The 22,586-nt window shown below is 41.9% G+C and overlaps 1 protein-coding gene and 1 long non-coding RNA gene across 3 annotated transcripts in view; one reads left to right on the forward strand and one right to left on the reverse strand.

Annotated features, from left to right (window-relative positions):
- Positions 1-22,586, forward strand: part of LOC127412947 (glycine receptor subunit alphaZ1) — an 87,719-nt gene that overhangs the window by 10,420 nt on the left and 54,713 nt on the right. The window contains exon 3 of one of the 2 annotated variants that reach the window (XM_051649679.1): positions 6,216-6,254. The exons of the other annotated variant lie outside the window; for it this stretch is intronic. Coding sequence (XP_051505639.1) covers positions 6,216-6,254 — 39 coding nt within the window. The remainder of the gene's footprint in view (positions 1-6,215; positions 6,255-22,586) is intronic. 2 annotated transcript variants of the gene reach the window in all.
- LOC127412948 (uncharacterized) lies at positions 20,884-22,381 on the reverse strand. The gene is made up of 3 exons (XR_007892506.1): positions 22,110-22,381; positions 21,785-21,950; positions 20,884-21,468 (listed from the first exon to the last, which is right to left on the reverse strand). It is a non-coding gene; the product is annotated as an uncharacterized LOC127412948 (long non-coding RNA).

Genomic DNA, 22,586 nt, shown 5'->3' on the forward strand with positions numbered 1-22,586 from the left:
TGTTTGTTAATGATTTATTAATGAAAGGCATTATAAAGTGTTTCATATTAACCCCAGATGTTTTCATTCAGACACTTACGCAATCTTATTTTAATAATAACATATGAATTCTATTGAAAAAAATTTTTTATAAAAAAAAAAAAAAAAACGTGATGTACTGTATATGTATGACTTAAAAAAAAGTGAAACTGTATCCCTTTTCCTTTCAAAATATAGGTAGGTAAAAGCATTACTGAATAATAGGAACATTAGAGCAATGTATCCTGCAACTTGGTCTAGACTGTTAAACCTGCTTGAACGCTTAAATGGCAAAGGGCCCTGTCTGGTTTGGATTGGCCTTGCATCTTAACCTTGCTCGTGGCAAAGAATTTATTTTTTTATTTATTTTTCTTGACAGTTAGAGCTGTGATATGGTGAATGAATTCTGACATCTTCAGTTTTTGCCTTTTGCTGAGTTTTGCTGCAATCTTGTTTATGGTGAAGAGCGTCATACTGCAGAGTTGGTTGATTGTTTTCTCACTCAAAATGACTTAAGTAGCAGCGAATATTCTCAGTATTATAAACCCTGCATAGCTTTAAGGCTTCAATTTAAACCATAATTATCAGAAATCCAGTTGATTATTCTTTAGTAAATTAAGGACCAATTGATAATAGTTGTCTGAATATACATTGGCCCTCTATTGTGATCTCATTATGTAATTCATTCACTTTATTTTATGAGGGCACATGGGTCCTGTGGTCACATGACCAGACCAGACATTATGAAATACAATAGTTCGTCATGGCTGTCAGATCAACCGTGTAACTGCACTCTGAGCCGGAAGCTTACGCATTCTCAGGCAGTTTTCTCTTCTCCACTATAGAACACAATAATAAAATTCACATATTAAGAAGCCTGACAGTGTTTTTTAAAGGAATGTTCTGAATTTAATATAAGTTAAGCTTAATCAATATAATTTGTGGCATTATGAAAACAAATCACAGAAAAAAAAGTCTGACCTGCTTCAATGCAATAAGATTCCACTCGTTAACATTAGTTAATGCATTACGTATCATGAACTAACAATGCACAAAATATTTTTTACAGCATTTATTAATCTTTGTTAATGCTAGTTAATAAAAATACAATTCTTCATTGTTAGTTCATAGTGCATTAACTGATGTTAAAATATACAACTTTTGATTTTAAAAATGTATCAATATATGTTGAAATTAACATTAACCAAGATAAATAAATGCTGTTAAAGTATTGTTCATTGTTCGTTCATGTTAAGTAATGTTGTTAACTAATGTTAACAAATAGAACCTTATTGTAAAGTGTTACCTATAAAAGACAAAATCACTAGATTGAATAAATAGGGTGCCATTGTCCAGAGGTTTTAAGGGTTGAAATGTGAAGCACATATCTTCGTTAAAGTACTTACATTAATTCTTCCATTAAAAAATTTGTGTTATTTGTGCTGTATAAATCATCATTTTTGCACATGAACATTTACTAATTCGTCATCAACATAATATGTATCTGTGGTTACACCCAGTACATGTTCTAGGGAAGGATATTTTGTAGTTGAGTATTCAAACACATAAAAAAACAAGTAATCGATTACTTTAAATTTTGAATTTAAGTTCAACCTTCAACTTTTAAACCTGTTTTTCTTATGAAAAAATTTGCACTCTGCATAAATAACAAGATCTAGATTAAAAAATGAACAAACAAAAGACATTAGCACCACATAGAAACATACTTTCCAAGTCTTCTGAAGCAATAGTCACTTTAAATAATGGTTGAATTTTCTTTTTGGGGGAACTAATGGCGAGATTTAGGTGAGAGAAGCCATTTTAATGTTGCCTACAGCAGGCAAAGGTACAAAGGAAAATCAAATTGCAAAAGTTGAGTAGTGTTTTTACTAATCTAATATTTAAAGCTGCATGAGTAATTAATTAATCGCTTACTTGTGCACATCCCTAACATAACGTAACATCCCTACCCACATTTGCCAGTACATCAACAGAGACGTGTTGTCACCATTACTTACAACAAATTTGAAAATTTGGATATAACTTTGCACTGACAGTAAGTTATTCTGCAACTAGTCTTATGTTAACAAATATAATATTTAAGTCTTACAACTATATTAGTGTATATTTTGTATTTATGTTTATTTACTGATCCGGTTTAAGTGCCTTACTGCAGCAGCGATTTTTTTCACATTAATGTAATTACCTTTTTTTTTAAGAGATGGGTCAAAATTATTTTCTGTTATAATCAACATTATGCCACAAATGCAGTCGATTGAGCTTAACTTGTATTGAACCCAGAAATTTCAGAGGAAGTCCTCAACCAAAGCTGAGAGAGGGATATTTAGAAGGTCGCTTCTATGTAAACACCATCTAATGTGAGAAGACATTTTTCCCTGCTCAAGGTGAGGGGGAGATCACCTTCTCTGATTACTGCATTCTCCTGCAAATTTGGTTGTACAGCAACAGTGAAAAAAGGGAGTGAAAAAGATGAGAATTGCCCGCAGCAATGAATGTGCTGGCATGAGAAGAAATTACACTGATCATGACTGGGACTCACTGTGGGAAATCCTTCCAAATGATTTAGCTGGGATCCAATTGAAATGGAAATCTCATACCCTGGCACATTTGGGGCACCCTATGCAGTTCGGGCTGAGAGAGATATCATTTCATATTTCCACATTCACGTGTATCTTTTCAATCAACGAATTAAAGCTGAAGTGTGTCATTTTTCTTTTAAAATACTTTCTTTATTCTATTAGTCTAATATGCATAGACAACTGTATGTAAGCAAAATAAAGATACTTTAAATATGTTAACTATAATATCTTTATAATATAGTATGCATAAATATAATATATATTTATATACTTAAAATACGTATAGCTCTATTATACTTATATACTTTTAGTAAATTAACTATAAGTAAGAAAGGTGGAAACACTGTGGCTCGACACAGCAACATTGGCTTAACCAATGGTGTGAGTTGGGGTGGGACTATCTGTTTTCCTAACCAACAGAAGATTTGGGTGTAGAGTTCTGGAAACCTGCTTGAAAACAATAATTATTTTCAGAATTTCGTCGGAGACTGTAGTGGCACATAAATTACACACTTTGTCTTTAAATCTCAGCAGCTTAAATCATTTTCTCTTGAAAAGACTATTTCTATTGACTAGTGCTCTATTGATCATAGTGTTGCATTAAACAAATTGGGGATGGGTGAACCTGAACGCCAGCATGTGCTAGAAGAGCAGGGACTGTTTGTCCGCAGACAGGCAGCCAGCTAGAGCTGTAATCTATGCCTGCAAGTGATGAATGGTGTGGAGTACAGCTGCGTCTCCAGTACCCGCATTAACCTTGTCCCTTCTCATCAGTCACAGCGAGGCACTATGGGGCCGACAGCCACGAGGTGCTACAGATTCCACCCAAATAGCACAATCATCAGCTGCTTTCGTCATGCCACAGTAAACCACGCATTTCCCGCAGACCCATGGCCACCCACCCACCCTATTTCAAATTTGCTGCCATGATACATAACAGTCATGGTCAGTGTAATGCTTTCTGATTACTATGTCACTTTGCTTCTGAATGGGTTCAATGAGACAAGTGTACATTTGTAAATATACAGTCTGCTGCGGTATATTTACTGATTGCTTTTATTATTATTTTTTTGGATGTCCTTTATGTCTCTGTTACCTCTTTTCTATTTATCTCCTTCTCATTAATGTTATGAAGTGCAGAAATGGAGCATTATTAGCTGGTGGAGCTTGGTGTTAATTTGGTGCTATCAGCACTTGCTTAATGGGACTTTAATAGGATTAAAGGGAGTTCTCTTAATGAGTGGGGGTTGCATTGTTCACATACAAACGGCAATGGTGAACCAACTGATGTGCTTTTCACTTATTTAGATGATGAAGAATGACTGAAATTTGTTTGAGTGTTTATTATTTGATGTTAGATGTTATTGGATAGGATGCCTTCTGTCTTTAGAGAGCAACTTCCTTAGTGGTCATTCAGACTGAACACATTATTGTGCTAAAAAAGCTAGATGCAACACACTGAATATAACATAATGCCCGTTTTTTTTTGTTTTTTTTTTTACTTGACACAGCATCTAAAAATGTGTGGTAGATGCTGAAAAAAACAGCGTGATGAGCGCAATGATCAAATATATCTGTCTATCACATGTTTACATAGAAAATCAATGAAGAAAAAAGGGAATAGAGATGCAAAAACACATTTGGTGTGAACAGCCCCTTAGAGCCCAATCTTTGGGTCCCAGCAGATTCTAGAAGAGCAAGAAATATGTTCCTGCTAAAATCTGATTTTTGTCCTTTCAAAGGCCTCTACAAACAATTTTATTATGTCAATCATCATAATTTTCCAACTTCAGTTTACACAGGTTGTACGAACTGCTTTTCTGCCATGGTGTTAGCTAATTGTCACAGGATTGCACTAGCAAATCATGTTTTTTTTCTCATTGATGCGAGGGGGCTGCAGGCATCTTAGAAACATCACAACAGAACAGAACAATCAAGCGACACTGAGACAGAGCAAGGTTACATCTGATTAAAATTTTTCGTACATGATTTAGCCCATTGCCTACAAATTGTTCCAATTCTCACAGGGCTGCAGACACTGTCATCCATGGAAATTTAATTTCAAAACTTCTGTTAGTCAGATCTGAAGCTGAGGATGCAATTAATGTTTGAGAATTGGCCTTGCGATGTAACAGAAAATTACAGATACATGTAACTGATCTATCCCATGAGGTCAAATTAGGTACATTTGTATTTGATTTTGGTGACCCATGTTCTATAAAAAAACAAATTCCGAAACAAATTCCAGAATGTTTTTTTTTTCTTCTTTATCTTCTAAGTATGAATAGAATGTTTTTTTTTTTTTTTTTTTTTTTTTTCTCAGTGCAGCTTTTAGCTGTTTAATATACCTTGGATCTCCTATGGCCTTTCTTAGTATTAGCTCTCTTGTAGCCCTAAGATTGGTGATTGACATGCACAGGGATTAGGTCTTTTTCAAGATTTAGAGTCCTCTAAATATTTGTTATTGTCTTTATTTAAACACTTTAGACAGAACAGTCAAAACAGGGTCATTTGAACTGGGATTTGAATGGTTAACATAGATCATTCACACAAAGGATAAGCCTCTTGGGATGTCTTGAATTACACCAGACTGGCATTTTTGGTCAACACTGGAAAGAAAGGTCTAACTTTAAGTCTTTATATCATGTGTCTACTTTCATGTTTGTGGCCGTAAACTGCAATCCACTGGATGAGTGATTTCTGTATCGAGTAACAGAAATGACGACCACCTACAGTGCAGTTGCCTCATCAGAATAGACTGAATTGCATTCTCTATGGCTCATTACTGTACACAATATCCGTGGTCACATGTGTGCATGGTAGTTTTGTATAAGGAGTATTTTTATCCTTGTGATTACCATACAGAACTGTGCAAGAGATACACAAAGTATGCGGTGTTGTCATTTCTGTATGGTTTCGATGAAGATCACAAGAAAAAATTTACTCTGGAATATATGCACTGTGACCTGCCATATGTTCTCCATCTTAAACATTTAGGGAAAATGCCCTTCTTTTATTATCCTATTTTTTAATTATACTCCTTTAAAAAAAAAGTAAAGCAATTTGGAGAGTTCCTCTGTTTTTCCAAAAGTAAGTTCCCATTCCTTTTTTATTGCACAGTCCTGCAAACCAGTGGAAGGCAAATCATTTTAACTACCAAAAATCCTTTTAACAGTTTGTGCAGAACTTAAGTGAAGCCAGTTTGACATGTAGTCTTTGCATTTTCCCTCTTTCTAGTGTATTGCATCTGTTTTGCTCACCTTTGCCTCCTGTGTCCAGATCTGCATTGCAAACCCCATCCTTTCTTTAATTTCAAGGCTTTGCCTCCTGTCCTGCCCGCTCTGACGTTTTGGACAAATTAGTGCATCCCTCCTTACCTGCTCTTGCCCTTAGTATTCCCTTAGCACCCAATATTCCCTGCCACACACTTCAAAGCACAAAAGTGTTGGCAAGAGTAAAAGTAAAATAAGTGCTGCTGCTTATATATATATATATATATATATATATAAATATATTGTTCTGTTGGTCCCGCAAAGAAAAAAAAAAAATCTTGCTGTTAGAATATCATGTGATTAATCCTGATCTTTTTTTCATTAGACCCACAAGGCTCCAAATCGGATGGTACTCACAAGAAAGGTACTTGCTTTTTATTTATCCAGGAATATACAAGTTTATTGATTAATGCGGCCGATATTCCACCTGAGAAATTGCGTAGCAAGAGTGTGATTTCTTGGCTAAATGATAATGAGTTAAAGATGTTTGTTTGTGTCTTTAGGCCTGAAAAGTGTGTTTGTTGTTAAATGAGTGAGAGTAAAAAGCACTAGGACACACTCAGCATTTTAATGGAAGAGAATAGCCAGGCATCATTTCTGTTGATACAGACATTTGTCACAGTGTAATGTAAATTCTCAGAGCTGATGCTGGTAAAGCACTAAGCAGAAAGCATTTGCCATCTGACGAATGTCTGATATTTTCATAATTAGCTTGCTAATTGATAACACAGAATAATACTTTCAGATGCGCGCTGTGGCATTAATTTATCTTTTGTGTTTTAATTGCTTGATCTTTTCACCTGTGAAAGGAACACAGTATTTTGCCTTCAGGCAAGATATTTACAATAAAGTGTTTTTGTTTATTAATTTACTTTTGCTCTGGCTGTGGAAAATAACTATTTGTATTTAATTCAGTGTGTAGTCTCCAGTTGTCATTTAATTTGTTGTTTGGTTTAGCAGTGGAGCTTTGAGACTGCCACTGTTTAGCATTTTGTAGCTTTTTGTAGCTGGGCACAGTTTTTATCTCTGTGCATTGATTTTCTTCTACTTGTTGCTTAAATATATTTAAATCAAGAGAGCAAGTGAATGTCTACATCTAAACATAACCAAAACTTGACTTAAATTATTCTTCTAAACTAATAAAATTTTGTTGCTTTAAATAAAAATGTATTTTTATTATTATTATTTATTTTTTTGCATTTAAATATTACATTTTAAATTATGGTTCACTCAAAATGAAAATTCTGATATAATTTACTCACCTTCATGTCATTCCAAATCTGTTTCACTTACTTCCGTGGAAGAAGAAGAAGGAGATGTTGAGCAGAATTTCTGAGCAGCTCTCCTCCATGGAATGAAAGTGGATGGGGACCAGGCCCAAATAAGAGAACTATAATAAACATAGGATATATGACTATATTGCAAGTCTTCTGAAGCCATACAAATGCTATGTGTGAGGAACAAACCGAAATGTAATCTTGCTCGACAGCAATGGTCACCATTCACTTGCATTGTATAGAATAGAGCAGCTTGGACTTTCTGCTATAAATTAGAGCTTTCAAAATTAACGTGTTAACGCATGCGATTAATTAAAAAAAAAATTAACGCATTATTTTTTCTTAAAGGTGCAGTATGCAAGATTCAAAAACCCTTGTTATTAATGACACCTGTGGCCGTTAAGTGAACTGCAGCCTGTTGCTCGTGATCGCGTGTGCACACACTCTATAGGGACCAAAACAAAGAGACTGAACATGATTCACCGGCCATGATGACAGATAAGGTAGCATAATTAAAATTACACAGTTATGATTGTTTTACTACAAACTTTGAGACTGTATATTATATTTGACTCTCCAGTGCTGGAACAGGGCTAAAACAAAGTGTGGATATAGGTCTGACTATGCGAGACTGTAGTTTGAAGTAATCACTTTTCTTTGCATGATACATTGACTGCATTTATATGATAGCCTATGTTGGTGTTAGCTAGCAAGCCAGCTTTATCAATAGCTGTTAGCTAAATTTGGTGGATGATGACAGTAGCTGTTTATAAAATAGACTGTACATTATAAATATGTTAACACAATTCAGTATTGATGTGATTCCATCACAACTGTCATTTTGATATATCGATGCACTATTGTTTTATAATAATAGAATGTATATATTTTCTGTATAACCAAGTTACGTTACACTAATGAATGGAGATTTTTGCATTATCTTGAACATTGTCTAGCATTCATTTCATGTGTTATTGTAGTTTACCTTGCTGAATAATTACAGATTAATATTGACATTAACCTGACTTTTAGTATAAAGAGAAGATTGTTGAAATTATTTGAAAGTTACAAAGCATGGTAGCTTGCAATTCGTCAGCGTTAGCTAAAATTACACAGATCAATCCTTATGGCACTATATTTCACATGCTTTGCAGTTATGTAAGCTTACCTGTCCAATAAGAAGAACACCAATTCAAGGTTGGTTTTGATCCCCAAAACTGAATGAAGGTCCCTCCAGGAATCAAATACCCTGCTGATGTGTAACTCTAGTTTTCTCTCGACCATGATCACATTCCCGCTTAGCCAGACGGGATTCAGTAAAAAAAAAAATTATTTTGTGGGTTTTTTTTTGGCTTAGGAGTTTGTATATGAGTCGGTATTGTGCTGGGAGCCGGACGTTTGCTGGATTCCATCTCTAAGATAACGTTACCTAGTGTTGCAGTTTGTTGTCGCTGTTGAATAGCGGAAGAGAAGCACTGAGGCAAGGCTCTCAGGAGCGCGCATAAACGTCACATCCTTTGGATTTTCCCGGCAAAAGCGACCCGCTCCCTTTGCATGAAAATCAGTCTACAGGCTTTAACAGGCAACCTAGGAAGTTTGGGAAGGGCTCATTTTTTAAGTTGCATTACAAGCCGTTCACACATTGGCAAAAAAAAGGCGAATATTACATGAAAACATTTACATATGGCACCTTTAATCGTGATTAACACACTCAGAGTTAATACATTATAAACCAGCATAAACACTAGTTGGAAGGGCTGGATCTTTGCGATGTGTTTGCCCGGAGTCATTACACTGACACACACCACAAACACACACAGCAGTGATTCGGTGTCAGTAATAAGTAGCTCTCAATGCTATTTATTGTACCAAATAAGATGGGACTTGTGACAGAAATCAAGTATTTTTCAGCCTAAGTAAAGCACACAGAAGCACTGCAAGTCTTAACTATCACCAAAATGCAGAATGAGACATTTTTGTCTGCAAGTGCTTTTCACGTGGAGCTCAAAATGGCTCTTGATGCTGACGCTGATGCCCTGCTGTGAATCATGAACGCGGTTTCACGTTTGCTTTAACAAAGTGAATTGCCACTGTCTGCCGGCTGATTCATATTGTGGAGGATGAGAGTTTAAGAGATTTAATGCTCATTGCAATGAATATGCAACCTATGTGGGGATTGGTTCTTTCAATTAGTCAAACTCCCACATAGACTTTGTGAAATGTTTAATGTTACTTGAATTTATTTGAACTTGATACTGTTAAATGCTTTGTTTGGAAAAGGTTAATAAAGCATTATATTGTTACATATTGTTTTTTTTGTTGTTGTTGTTGTTTTTTTTTTTTCTAAGAAGGAAATAAATGCATTTGACAGGACAAGAAGTCTATTTATAGTCAAATTTCAGCACTTGAAATATCTGTGATTAATTGCGATTAACTATGATTAACTATCGCAATTTAAATGAAAAAAATAAATAACTGACTGACAGCACTACTATAAATAACTACTTTTGTGGTCTATGGAAGAGAAAAATGAGAGAATTTTCCTTTTTGGGATTCCTTTAAATAATAACATATTTGACCCGGGTGTACAGTCGATTTCATGGCACATGTAATATTGTTTTGTGTGGCGAGTATTGAGACTATAGATGCAGAGATAGTTTAACAGCACTGCGTGCAGTTTTAGCCCTGTGGGCTGAACACTGGCAGTAGATTCCTATTGTAGCCCTGTTATTTAGCTTTATTAAGGACATTATATACACAGCTCACTCCCTTCATGTAGACTAATGTGGAGCCTGCTGGATGTTTGTCATGGCTCCAGTGTTCTCAAATGAATGATCATAGAAGTGGTATCCACAAATCACATTACAGAATATTTTTCTGCATTTATCACACAACGTTTAATCATCATTTATCCCAGCAGAAATTACTGCTAGCTTTTGGTTTGCTGTAAAATATGCTTGCGGTATGTCTAATGTGTGTTGTTTGCATACATTATGTGTGTATTAAGTAACATGCTTCTAATGGTTAGTAATTAGTCATGTTCTCTGTTTGTTTCTAGTCTTGGCACCTTAAACATAATTAGTAATAGCTGTGTAAAGGTTGCCGCTTGAAGCAGAATGTTGTAGCTAGTGTTTTAATATGACGTTTTTAATATTCTGGGGATGCAGCAGCTATGATCTGCTGATTAGACTGAGGACTATTCAATGGGTTTGTTTTTATTGCAAACATTCTCTGAGCCATTACATATGACATTCAGCACCATACAACTAAATATAACTAGATTTGCATTTCCTGAAGAAAATACCACTGCTTGCAAGGCTGCAAAAAATTGTGCTAAAGTTTTAGCTTTAGCCTTGAGCTTTGGTTCTGTGCAAATGAATTGCTGCATCAGAAATATATTTCGTCATTGTCATGACACTCAGGTTGTGTCTTATTTTCTGTCAGGTTTGTATGAGTATCAACACACAGCGTGGCAACTTCTTTAAAGGTTATATGGGTAAATAGATGCAAGAAAGAAAAGACAGAGCAATTAGGTGAAAGAAACAAGCCAATCAGAATTCAGTATACAAATATCACTATGATGTCATTTCTATCGTTTAAATTGAACCCAGAACATTCTATCATTGCAAGTCAAAAGGACAATTTCCAAAAATAGGTCAAAAGAAATGAACTTCTATTAATGTATGAAATATATTAGTATGTTTGAGGAGTATCAATACAGTGCTGCCTTGCAAACACTGTAATCAACTAACATGGCTTAATAATTAATTTAATTTTTTTAATTTTCTTTATTTATCACACATTATACATTTGCACATATACAGTGAAATTTTTCTTTTTCACATATCCCAGCTAGGCTGGGGTCAGAGTGCAGGGTCAGCCATGATATGGCACCCCTGGAGCAGGTAGGGTCAAGGGCCTTGCTCAAGGGCCCAACAGTGGCATCTTGGTGGTGCTGGGGCTTGAACCCCTGACCTTCTGATCAATAACCCAGAGCCTTAACCGCTGAGCCACCACTGCCCCCCTAACAATAACCACGGTATTAAAATCACAAATCATGTCATGTTTTTCTTATATCTTTATAAGAAAAATTTAAGTGGTAAAAAGTGGTAACCTGCAATTGTTATATCTATTTCTACTTGATCTAATCCATGGAAACTACTTTTTTTTGGTGTAACCTGATTTGCCAGGTTGATTTGGTCAGATTATATAAAATTTTTGGAATGGATAAAACGTCTCGGTTACTGTCGTAACCTCCATTCCCTGATGGAGGGAACGAGACATTGTGTCGATGTAGTGACACTAGGGGTCGCTCTTGAGAGCCCCGATCACCTCAGATCTTTGAGAAAAGGCCAATGAGAATTGGCGAGTGGAATTTGCATGCCACTCCCCCGGACATACAGGTATAAAAGGGAGCTGGAATGCAGGATTCATTCATGTTTTGTGCTGAGGAGCCGAGACATGTCCCGGCCATTTCAGCGGCTAGTACAGCGTTGTGGCAAGAGGGACACAACATCTCGTTCCCTCCATCAGGGAACGGAGGTTACGACAGTAACCGAGAAATTCCCCTTCTGTCACTCACTCGACATTGTGTCGATGTAGTGACACTAGGGGTCCCTATGGAAAAACGCCACAACGGCTGAACCGTGTTACGTGAACTGCCGATGCAGGTGCAAGCAAGCTGCTGCGCGCGTAATAGCAGGTGCATCAGACTGCACGAAACCTCCCCCAACGCCCCAAAAGACATCATGTAGTTCCCCACATCCTTGAGGGGGGGAAGTGACGCAAATAGCATGGGAACAGGCCGCACCAGCCGCGGCCTTTTCTCTCTATGTTTTCTCTCCACAGAGTATTAGATTCAGCTGGGGCCATCTAATGCTATCATACGCATTGGGGAAGGTGTTCTTTTCCTCTCCTATTCTTTCAGGGGGAAAAGACCCCGCAGAGACCACATCCTGCCCAAAAGGGGAGGTCAACAAGTGGCAATACGACACATGGGCTCAGTAGCCGCACATGGAAGAGGCGCGGTGGTAGGTCCCACCACGAAAAAAGGGGGGGAACTCTACAAACACAGCGACCGGGGGCAGAGAGAGCTCTGCCTAAGGGAGATGCGGGTCCGCCGACAGTGAGACCTTACCGCAGAATATACATCACAGGGGTATCCCAGTACAGGGCATATTAGACCCCGTAGTGGGGCTTGCTGTGAACTCCTCCGCCGAGTTCACGAACCATAGGGCTAGGGAGGAAGGACATCCAGGGTCCACGACTTCGTGAACTCTACTGGGGGTAAAAGCGCACGTTTTCACCTCAGGGGAGGGGAAAGGCGCTATACACAAGCGGTACACCCGGCCAGCTGTTCCGTATTACCGAACTCTACCTGTTCATACCTGAAAGAACACGGGATGAAACCGGCTCAACCCGGAGATTGTAAAATCTCGCGAAAATATTGGGTGTTGCCCAGCCCGCTGCTCTGCAGGTGTCTGGTAGAGAGGTGCCATTGGCCAGTGCCCACAAGGACGCCACACTCCTTGTAGAGTGTGCTCGAACCCGCAAGGGGGCGGGCACGGCCTGGGTCTGGTAGGCCAATGCAGTGGCGTCCACAATCCAGTGGGCAAGCCTCTGTTTGGAGATGGCGTTCCCTTTCCGCTGTCCACCAAAGCAGACAAAGAGCTGCTCAGAGCGTCTAAAGCTCTGCGTGCGATTCAAGTAGGTGCGCAAAGTGCGCACCGGACACAGCAACGGTAGGGCTGGGTCTGCCTCCTCCCGGGGCAGCGCTTTCAGGTTCACTACCTGATCCCTGAAGGGGGTCGTGGGAACCTTGGGCACATAGCCCGGTCGGGGTCTCAGGATCACGTGAGAATCTGCCAGACCGAACTCCAGGCAAGTGTTGCTGACAGAGAACGCTTGCAGGTCCCCCACCCTCTTGATGGAGGTGAGCGCAATCAGGAGAGCCGTCTTTAAGGAGAGGGCTTTCAGCTCGACTGACTCTAGCAGCTCAAATGAGGCTCTCCAAAGGCCCAGGAGGACCACGGTGAGATCCCATGAGGGGAAGAGGCATGGCCTGGGAGGATTAAGCCTCTGGGCGCCTTTGAGGAACCTGATGATCAGATCGTGCTGTCCAAGGGACTTACCATTGACTGCGTCGTGGTGAGCCGTTATAGCGGCTACATAAACCTTCAAGGTGGAGGGGGACAGCTGCCCCTCCAGCCTCTCCTGCAGAAATGAGAGCACTGACCCGACTGCGCATCTCTGGGGGTCTTCGGCTCGGGAAGAACACCAATTCACGAATAAGTGCCACTTTAGGGCATAAAGCTGCCTGGTAGAGGGAGCTCTGGCTTGATCGTGTCTATGACTGCTGGTGGTAGACTGCTTAGACCTTCCATGTCCCGTCCAGGGGCCAGACATGGAGATTCCAGAGGTCTGGGCACGGATGCCAGAGGATGCCCTGTCCCTGAGAAAGAAGGTCTTTCCTCAGGGGAATCCGCCAGGGAGGTGCTGTCGCGAGGAGCGTGAGGTCCGAGAACCAAGTCTGAGTGGGCCAGTATGGGGCCACGAGGATGACTTGTTCCTCGTCCTCCCTGACCTTGCATAGAGTCTGTGCAAAAAGGCTTACTGGGGGGAATGCGTATTTGCACAGCCCCCGGGGCCAGCTGTGTGCCAGTGCGTCTGTCCCGAGGGGGGCTCCTGTCAGGGAATACCAGTGCGGGCAGTGGGAGGATTCCCGGGAAGCGAACAGGTCTACCTGTGCTTTGCCGGATCGAATCCAAATCAGCTGGATCACCTGGGGGTGGAGTCTCCACTCTCCGCTGAGCGTTGCCTGCCGCGACAGCGCATCCGCTGTGGCATTGAGGCTGCCCGGGATATGAGTGGCCCGCAGCGACCTCAGCTGCTGCTTACTCCAGAGGAGGAGATGGCGGGTGAGTTGCGACATGCGACAAGAGTGTACGCCGCCTTGGCGATTTATATATGCTACTGTCACTGTGTTGTCGGACCGGACCAACACATGCTTGCCCTGGATCAACGGCAATAGCCTCCACAGGGCGAGAAGTACAGCCAGCAACTCTAGGCAGTTGATGTGCCAACCCAGTCACGGTCTTGACCAGGAACCGGCGATTGTGTGCCCATTGCACACGGCACCCCAGCCCAGTTTGGAAGCATCTGTGGTGACCACGACACATCTGGACACTTGCTGTAGGGGAACTCCTGCCCGTAGAAATGCAAGGTCTGTCTAAGGGCTGAATGGGGGGGGGGGCAGAGCGGCGTGATAGCTACGCAATGTGTGCTGCGGCGCCATGCCCATCTTGGGACTCGAGTCTGAAGCCAGTGCTGAAGTGGTCTCATTTGCATCAACCTGAGCGGCGTTACTGCCGCTGAGGAAGCCATATGCCCCAGGAGCCTCTGAAAGTGTTTCAGTGGAACCGCTGTCCTCCGCCTGAATGACTTAAGGCAGTTCAGCACCGACTGCACGCGCTCGCTTGTGAGGCGCGCTATCATTGAGACTGAGTCTAACTCCATGCCGAGAAAAGATATGCTCTGAACCGGGGAGAGCTTGCTCTTTTCCCAGTTGACCCGAAGCCCTAGACGGTTGAGGTGCCTGAGCACCAAATCTCTGTGCGCGCACAGCAACTCTCGAGAGTGTGCTAGAATCAGCCAGTTGTCAAGGTAGTTGAGTATGAAGACACCCACTTCCCTTAACGGGGCAAGAGCTGCCTCTGCGACTTTCGTGAAGACGCGAGGGGACAGGGACAGGCCGAAGGGGAGGACCTTGTACTGATACGCCTAGCCATCGAAAGCAAACCTTAGGAAGGGTCTGTGTCGAGGTAGAACCTAGACGTGAATGTACGTGTCCTTCAGGTCTACCGCCGCAAACCAATCTTGATGCCGGACGCACGCCAGAATGTGTTTCTGCGATAGCATCTTGAAAAGGAGTTTGTGTAAGGCCCGGTTCAGAACTCGCAGGTCCAAGATTGGCCGCAACCCACTGCCTTTCTTTGGTACGATGAAGTAAGGGCTGTAGAACCCTTCCCCCGTCTTGGCTGGAGGGACAGGCTCTATCACGCCCTTGCGTAGAAGGGTCGCGGGCTCCGCATGCAGGGTGGCAGCGTTCTCGCCCTGCACTGAAGTGAAGCGGACGCCGCTGAACCGGGGCGGGCGCCTGGTGAACTGAATCGTGTAGCCGAGTCGGATGGTCCTGGCCAGCCACCGCGACGGGTTGGAAGCGTTAGCCACGTGTCCAAGCTCCAGGCGAGGGGCACTAAGGGGACGATTTCATCTGACGTACCTGGGGGTGGGGCCTCACGGCGGGGGAGCATGCAACGCCACATTGAGGAGTGTTGCTTTGTCCCGAGGCGGCTGCGCTGAGCGGGACCTCAAAGCACTTACCTTGCTCTGCGTACCTGGCATAGGGCGGGTTAGCGACTGAGGAGGAGGGCCTTTTGGGCCATCCTCGAGACTCGTCACAACCGGCTGGCCATAGGTGTGGCATGGACGGGCACAAGAAGGCGGGGAGCCGTGTTCGCGGGGCCCTGTCTGCGAATGCTCGGTGTCTGGCGGCCGTGACAATGGTGGCCATGCACACCGATTATGTGACACAAGGAGTGAGGAAACCGCTCATTTTTTGACAATTTGGGTACCGCAGCCCGTTCGGGGTGCAGCGAACAAAGAAGAAAAGGAAACAAAGGATTTACCTCCCGGCCCTCCAGCGGGGGATGGAGCGGTCTGGATATCAGCTCCGTAGCGGACGTCTCGCTCCCTGGGTCATCTGTCTCAGGGGCGCTTAGGAGCCTTCCGAGTCCTCATGCCGGCCCGAGAGACGGGGGCGTCAGCTTCCTGCGGGGCCGAAATGAGCTAGGCTCAGGCTGAGGCGGAGCCGCCTGGGCTTTCGCCGCCGCAGGGGGACACCCTCGGTGAGCAGATGGGGTGTGGGATCTTGAGCCGCACCGGGGCAAGATGTGCTGGATGGCCTTCGTCTGCTTCTTCACTGCCGAGAACTGCTGGACGAAGTCCTCAACGGTGTTGCCGAAAAGTCCAATCTGGGAGATGGGCGTGTTGAGAAAGCGTGCTTTGTCTGCATCCCTCATCTCGACCAGATTCAGCCACAGGTTGCACTCCTGGACCACTAAGGTGGACATTGCCTGCCCAAGTGCTCGCGCCGTGACCTTTGGAGGGCGAGGTCGGTCGCCGAACGCAGCTCCTGCAGCACATCGGGATCAGGACTACCCACGTGCATTTCTTTTAGTGCCTTGACCTGGTGTACCTGCAGGAGGGCCATGGCATGCAGGGCGGAGGCGGCCTGTCCAGCGGCACTGTAGGCTTTGGCTGCCAGAGACAACGTAGTCCTACAAGCTCTGGAGGGGAGCGCTGGACGATCCCGCCAGGTGGTGGCATTTTGCGGGCACAGGTGCATCGTAACCGCTGATCCACCTGAGGGACCTCCGTGTAACCGTGGACCGCCCCGCCATCGAGGGTAGTGAGAATGGACGAACCCGGAAGTCTGTTTCAGGCAGCGAAAGGTGCCCTCCACGACCTCGTGAGATCGTCATGCACCTCCGGGAAGAAAGGAACCGGGGGGGGGCATGGCCGTGAGCGGCGCCCCGAAACCAGGAACCAATCATCAGGCCGTAAGCGCTCAGGGGAGGCTGGAGGGTTCCAGTCCAACCCGATACTCACGGCAGCCCGGGCAAGTATGGCGGTCAGCTCTGCGTCAGCCTCAGACTGGGCGGGCAGACCCGAAGGTGGCAGCCCAGTCGAGTCCTCAGCATCCGACATCTCCAGTGCGCTCTCCGATGCAGCAATGGAAGACTCATCCTGCTCGTGGGCCCCGAAAGAGACGTCAAGCCGGCCATGAGGCGGGCTGGTCTCATTTCGGAACCGGACGGGAGCAAACAAGTGTGCAGGGGAACGGGAGGTCCGCGGGGAATTACCCGGCGAGACCGCGCCCATTGAACTCCCCAAATCGCCTCCAGCGCCAGCCGGGCCGGCTTCACACCCGTGGGTAGAAGGCACAGCGTGGGGGGGCGGCTAGAGTGGCTTTCCCTCGGAAGAAGGAAAGCCGCGACCGCAACATTGCCATGGTCATATCCTCACAATGAGAACATGAACCATCCACATCCTCAGTGTTATCGCTGCCCAGACACGTGAGGCAGCGTCCGTGGCCGTTGGAGGCGGAGAGATAATGACCGCATCCAGGAATCACACAAAGTCGGAAAGGCATCTTTAAAAAGACGTGTCTTCGTCAAGATGTTCAACGTCAATGTGTGTGCTCTAATAGAGAAAATATACTCTTTAGCAGAAATATACGCTCTTTTACGCTGTCGAAGCGCCCAGGGGCGAAATCTGCACTCGTCGTGCAGAAGGAGAGAAATGCGGAAATGCACCGTATATATCCAACAGCATACGCTTCTTAAGAGGTGAATGGAACAGCAGTAGTATTCAGCTCACTGATAGTACAACCGCTCGGCTCCGAAGAAAAAATCTGAATGAATCCTGCATTCCAGCTCCCTTTTATACCCGTATGTCCGGGGGAGTGGCATGCAAATTCCACTCGCCAATTCTCATTGGCCTTTTCTCAAAGAGGTGATCGAGGCTCTCAAGAAAGACCACTAGTGTCACTACATCGACACAACGTCGAGTGAGTGACAGAAGGGGAACCAGTTAATTTAGATGTTACTGCATGAAGCACATTTTTTAAGTTACCTGACAAAAAAAAAATGTACAGTGTAGAATGTTACTACTTTAACTACCACTGCACACCCTGAAAATATCAAAAGAATTTAAACAGCATTTATTATAAGAACATATGTAATCCGGATCTACAGTATATACACTTACTGAGCTCTTTTATTAATAACACCTGTACACCTACTTATTAATGCGATTATCTAATCAGCTGTGCGGCAGCAGTGCAAAGCATAAAATAATACAGATGCGGTTCAGGAGCTTCAGTTATGTTCACATCAACCATCAGAATGGGGAAACAATTTGTTATCAGTGATTTAGACCGTGGCATGATTGTTGGTACCAGACGGGCTAGTTTGTGTATTTCTGTAACTACTGATCTCCTGGGATTTTCACACACAACAGTCTCTAGAATTTATTCAGAATGGTGCCAAAAACATCCAGTGAGTGGCAGTTCTGTTGAAGGAACCACCTTGTTGATGAGAGAGGTCAACAGAGAATAACCAGACCCTCTGTACAATTGTAGTGAGCAGAATAACATCTCAGAATGCACAACTTGTCAAACCTTGAGGCGGATGAGCTACAACAGCAGAAGTCCACATCTGGGACTTTATTAGAACCATAGTGTTCCTAATAAAGTGCTCAGTGAGTGTATGTTATAGTATCTAAAATACAGCAGTACAATAAGGAGGTTCAGTTCCAGCTAGATGTCGGTTTTATGCTAAATCATCACAGTACTATAATTTTACATTAATTAATTTGACAGACACTTTTCTTCAAAAAGACTTTCAGTGCGTTTAAGCTACACATTTTATCAGTAAGTTCCCTGGGAATTGAAGCCATGACCTTGACATGGCTAGCACAATACTCTACTATTTGAGCTACAGGATTTTTTTCTCTGTCTGTTAATTGTTTTATTTTATATGCATAGCTCTACAGTATAATGACAACACGTTTTTCTCAAATATCATTCAAACCATAATTTTCCTGAAAAATTGGCTATTTTATCTTATGATGTCTGTAGCCAGTGCTACCCAGGTAATCCAGTATAATCAAAGTGCTGTTGCCTCATTCTCCATTCTGGACTCAGTGCCACAGCCCTCCTATTGATTTATGTCTCTCTCCAGCCTTCCTCCTCCAAGGCTGTCATGTTCCCCCTATCAGTGATGCTAGCCTCAGGGGCAGGAAGAGATCCTGGTAATTTAGCTGTGTGCCATTACTTATAGGCATGTGACAATGCTAACTCAGGCGCTCTCACTGAAACTAGCTGTCACTGCACAGGCAGCTCTTCCCGCCTGAGCCACGCTGTCCGACTCTTATGAATTTTAAAACAATCCCCTTAATGGTTTGGGTCGCCTCTAGCTGAACCAAACATAGAGTGATGGATGTTTGTGACTCCTGTTCAGTCTGGATTTTGTTTTGTTGGAGTGGGCTTTTTTAAGTAGAAAACACAAGGAATGTAAAATAGAATGATTTTCAGTCAGACAGATGTGCAAATTCTTTTTTTCATTAACCAGGTTGTTAATTGTGGATTTTTTGTTTTAGCCATCCGATAACACCATATAATACCTGTAGACAGCTATCCATTAGCATTGCCAATGGCAGTATGCAATTTAAATTCGACCTTTTTTGCTCATGGACACAATTATTTTTTTTGCCATACATATCATGTGATTCACTCTGGAGCTACAGGAAAATGACGGCATGCACAGTCCCAAGCCCTTCACTAGTAACTGAGTTGTGACGTCAAAGGCAGTCAAAAAAAATATCCTTTTAATTATTTTAAGGCCACTTGGTTTGATTGCTTGGATGGAACCTGAGTTTGTTTCCTCCCCCTTCCCCTGCCCCCGCTGATCTCTGTTCACATCATATTATTTGGGTCTGAACCGCAATCCAGTTGCGTCATCAATGTGAGTACAAGCGGCAGCTGTTTACCACTGTAACTAGGTAACAATTTGAGAAGACATCAACTCCAATGTGTTATTAGTCTCTTTGGATTTACCACCAAAATTTTACATGCACAGAATGACACTTATGTTTGTCTGCCACGGATGCATTGAATGTGCAATGATGTGATGAATGTTAGCATTTGTCTGCCACGAGTCCGCAGATGTGTTGTGAGAGATTTGAAGAATGTGATCTGCTCTCTGAACGCAATTTATTTGGAGACAACCAGGTATGAGAAATGCTATATACCACAAAAATTGCAATCGGGAGCCTGCAAAGAAACAAAATATACGTCATCAATAGCGGTTCACTTCCATGATTTGGTTCGATTGCGTTCATATCAGCAGTGAACCGTACTGGAGTTAACATGAATTGTACCCCAGACCACCTTTTCAAGCAGACTCTGGTGCGTTTCATGGGTGCACACCCATGTTCGGAAAGCAGCATTTATATAATCCAAACAAACCAAACTTTGACGTAATTCGAACCCGGATGTGCACCAAAAGTGCTAGTGTGAAAGCACCCTAAGAGCCCTGCAAAGATTCTGGAACTTAGTAAAGCATCTACTGTAAATGTAATATAAAGAAATAATTATTTTAATGATTTATATGTTGCTTGCCAAAAATGCATTTAATCAGAATCCTTGCCTACACTGTAAAAAGAACACTGTGAAATGTACAGTAACTGGCTGGCAGCAGTTAGCTAGTAAGTTGCTGTAGTACATTACACAGTACGCTTACTGTAAATTTAAACACAGTACCTGTAAAATACTGTAATTATTACTGTTACTACAGTAATAATCACAGTACTGTAACTGTCATCAGAGTAATAGGATGCTGTATTTTGTTTTTTAGCACAGCAAATATTATACTACTGTAACAGGTATTACTGCATTAATTTTAATACTGTAAATTAATAATTGTAAAATAATTACATACTGTAAAATGAAGACACTGTTTTTGTCACAAAAATTACATTTATTGTATAACTTCATTCAACTTTCAACATTTTACTTAAATAGATTTTATTTTGTATTTTTCAATTTGTAAACATTTTTCATTTTGTAAACATTTTTTATTTTGTAAACAACAACACTACTTTCCTGAACATACATATCCTTGCTCTTTGTTCCAGTTACCTCGACAATGTAAATTGCATGGCCTGAAATTCTTTTGTTAATCTTTCATGTATATTTAGAGAGTTTTAAAATGATTGATTTATTGTTTGAGGACTTTTAGTTAATTTGACTGTACTTCTAGAGACAAATATAAAATGAAGAAAAAGAAAAAACAAAGGGAAGGATAATCATAAAGATGTGTGCAAGTCCTCTATTGTTTTACATTTGCTTTCTGAGACTCGCTGACAGTCACATATATCCTAGTTATGTTGATTCAGTGTGAAAAAACACAAAAACATCACTTTGTAGAAAACACTGTCACACAAGATATTTTCAAGTAATTTTTACAAACAAAACAGTAAAATCCGAGCACTGGAAGCAATTAAATGTTCAGTTAAAAGTGGAAATGTATAAAAACACAAATTAAATATGAACCAAAAACTGTATAATTTTAAACAATAAAATGTCTAAGACTTTATTGTTCCTGAACTGGATTCTGCTTCCTGAGTGGATACTTCTTCCTGAACTGGATACTTCTTCCTGGGCTGGAGTCTTCTTCCCTGCAGTGGAAGGAATTAGCTACTAATGTAGAAATTTATAGGCAAGACTGATGGCTCTATGACAATTTTTGTTGACTCATTACTTCCCATTAGAAATACCACAATATGTTTCCTACTACTGACAACACTACATAAAAGGGCAGTAGCATGGTACAACAGTACACACACACACACACATATACACACACAAGGGCATTATTAAGGCCCACTGCCCTGTGTTCTGTGTAACAGTGAATAAGGTCTATAAATAAACTTGAACTCTAGAGTAATGTCTTTATGGAAAGTATTCAAGGTAAAAATGAATTAACATTCTCACCTGGTATCAGTTGTTCTGCCAGTCATACTCAATGAAGTCCCTGATGAACGATGCCACATGTGGATTGAGGGACTCATTCTTTCATTGGACCATCTTGCTAGTCCTTCTGCTCACCTGAACCTTGGAAGCACACTTACTCTGCTCTGTATTTATCCTGACAAAAAATCTGCAAATATAAAAGACATCATACATTACCCTAGCCAAGGAGAAAACAGTGATAGTTTGGATTCTTACCCATATAGTGGTATTTGCTGCTCCATGGGAGTGTAATACATCCACCAAGTTCCTATCCTATCAAAAATGTTGTGCTGTTTAAAAGTCTTACCTGTTGTTGTGTTTTCTTTCACCTCTGCCCGCTTCAGTACTTGGTAACCCATAACCCATTTAGCTAGCAAGAGAAAAACAAGTGACAGGCTTCTCCAAACGGAGCTAGCTAGCGCACCAACACACACACATACACGCGGGCACACACATATGATTCCAATTTAACTTTTATCCAATAATGTTACTCCTACAACAAACTGATGACGTTATCAACTAAATGTCACCAGATAACAAAATCTATGTGCAAATAGTTTCTTTTGGTAATATTATGCACACTAGCTTACTAGCAAAGGAGGGTGCCTCTCTCAACTTCTATCTCCCAGTGCAATCTTAAAGTTAAACACACAGGTAACTTTACATGAGGAAACTGTGCTAAATTAACGTAGCATTGCAAAATAATGAGCAAAGTTCAAAGTCAAAGTCAAAGGCTGAAGAAAGTGTGGAATCTTGTCATTAAGCTCTTGCAACAAAATAGTGT

This window comes from Myxocyprinus asiaticus, chromosome 22 (genome assembly GCF_019703515.2).
Source record: "Myxocyprinus asiaticus isolate MX2 ecotype Aquarium Trade chromosome 22, UBuf_Myxa_2, whole genome shotgun sequence".
In the NCBI taxonomy this organism is placed as follows: domain Eukaryota; kingdom Metazoa; phylum Chordata; class Actinopteri; order Cypriniformes; family Catostomidae; genus Myxocyprinus; species Myxocyprinus asiaticus.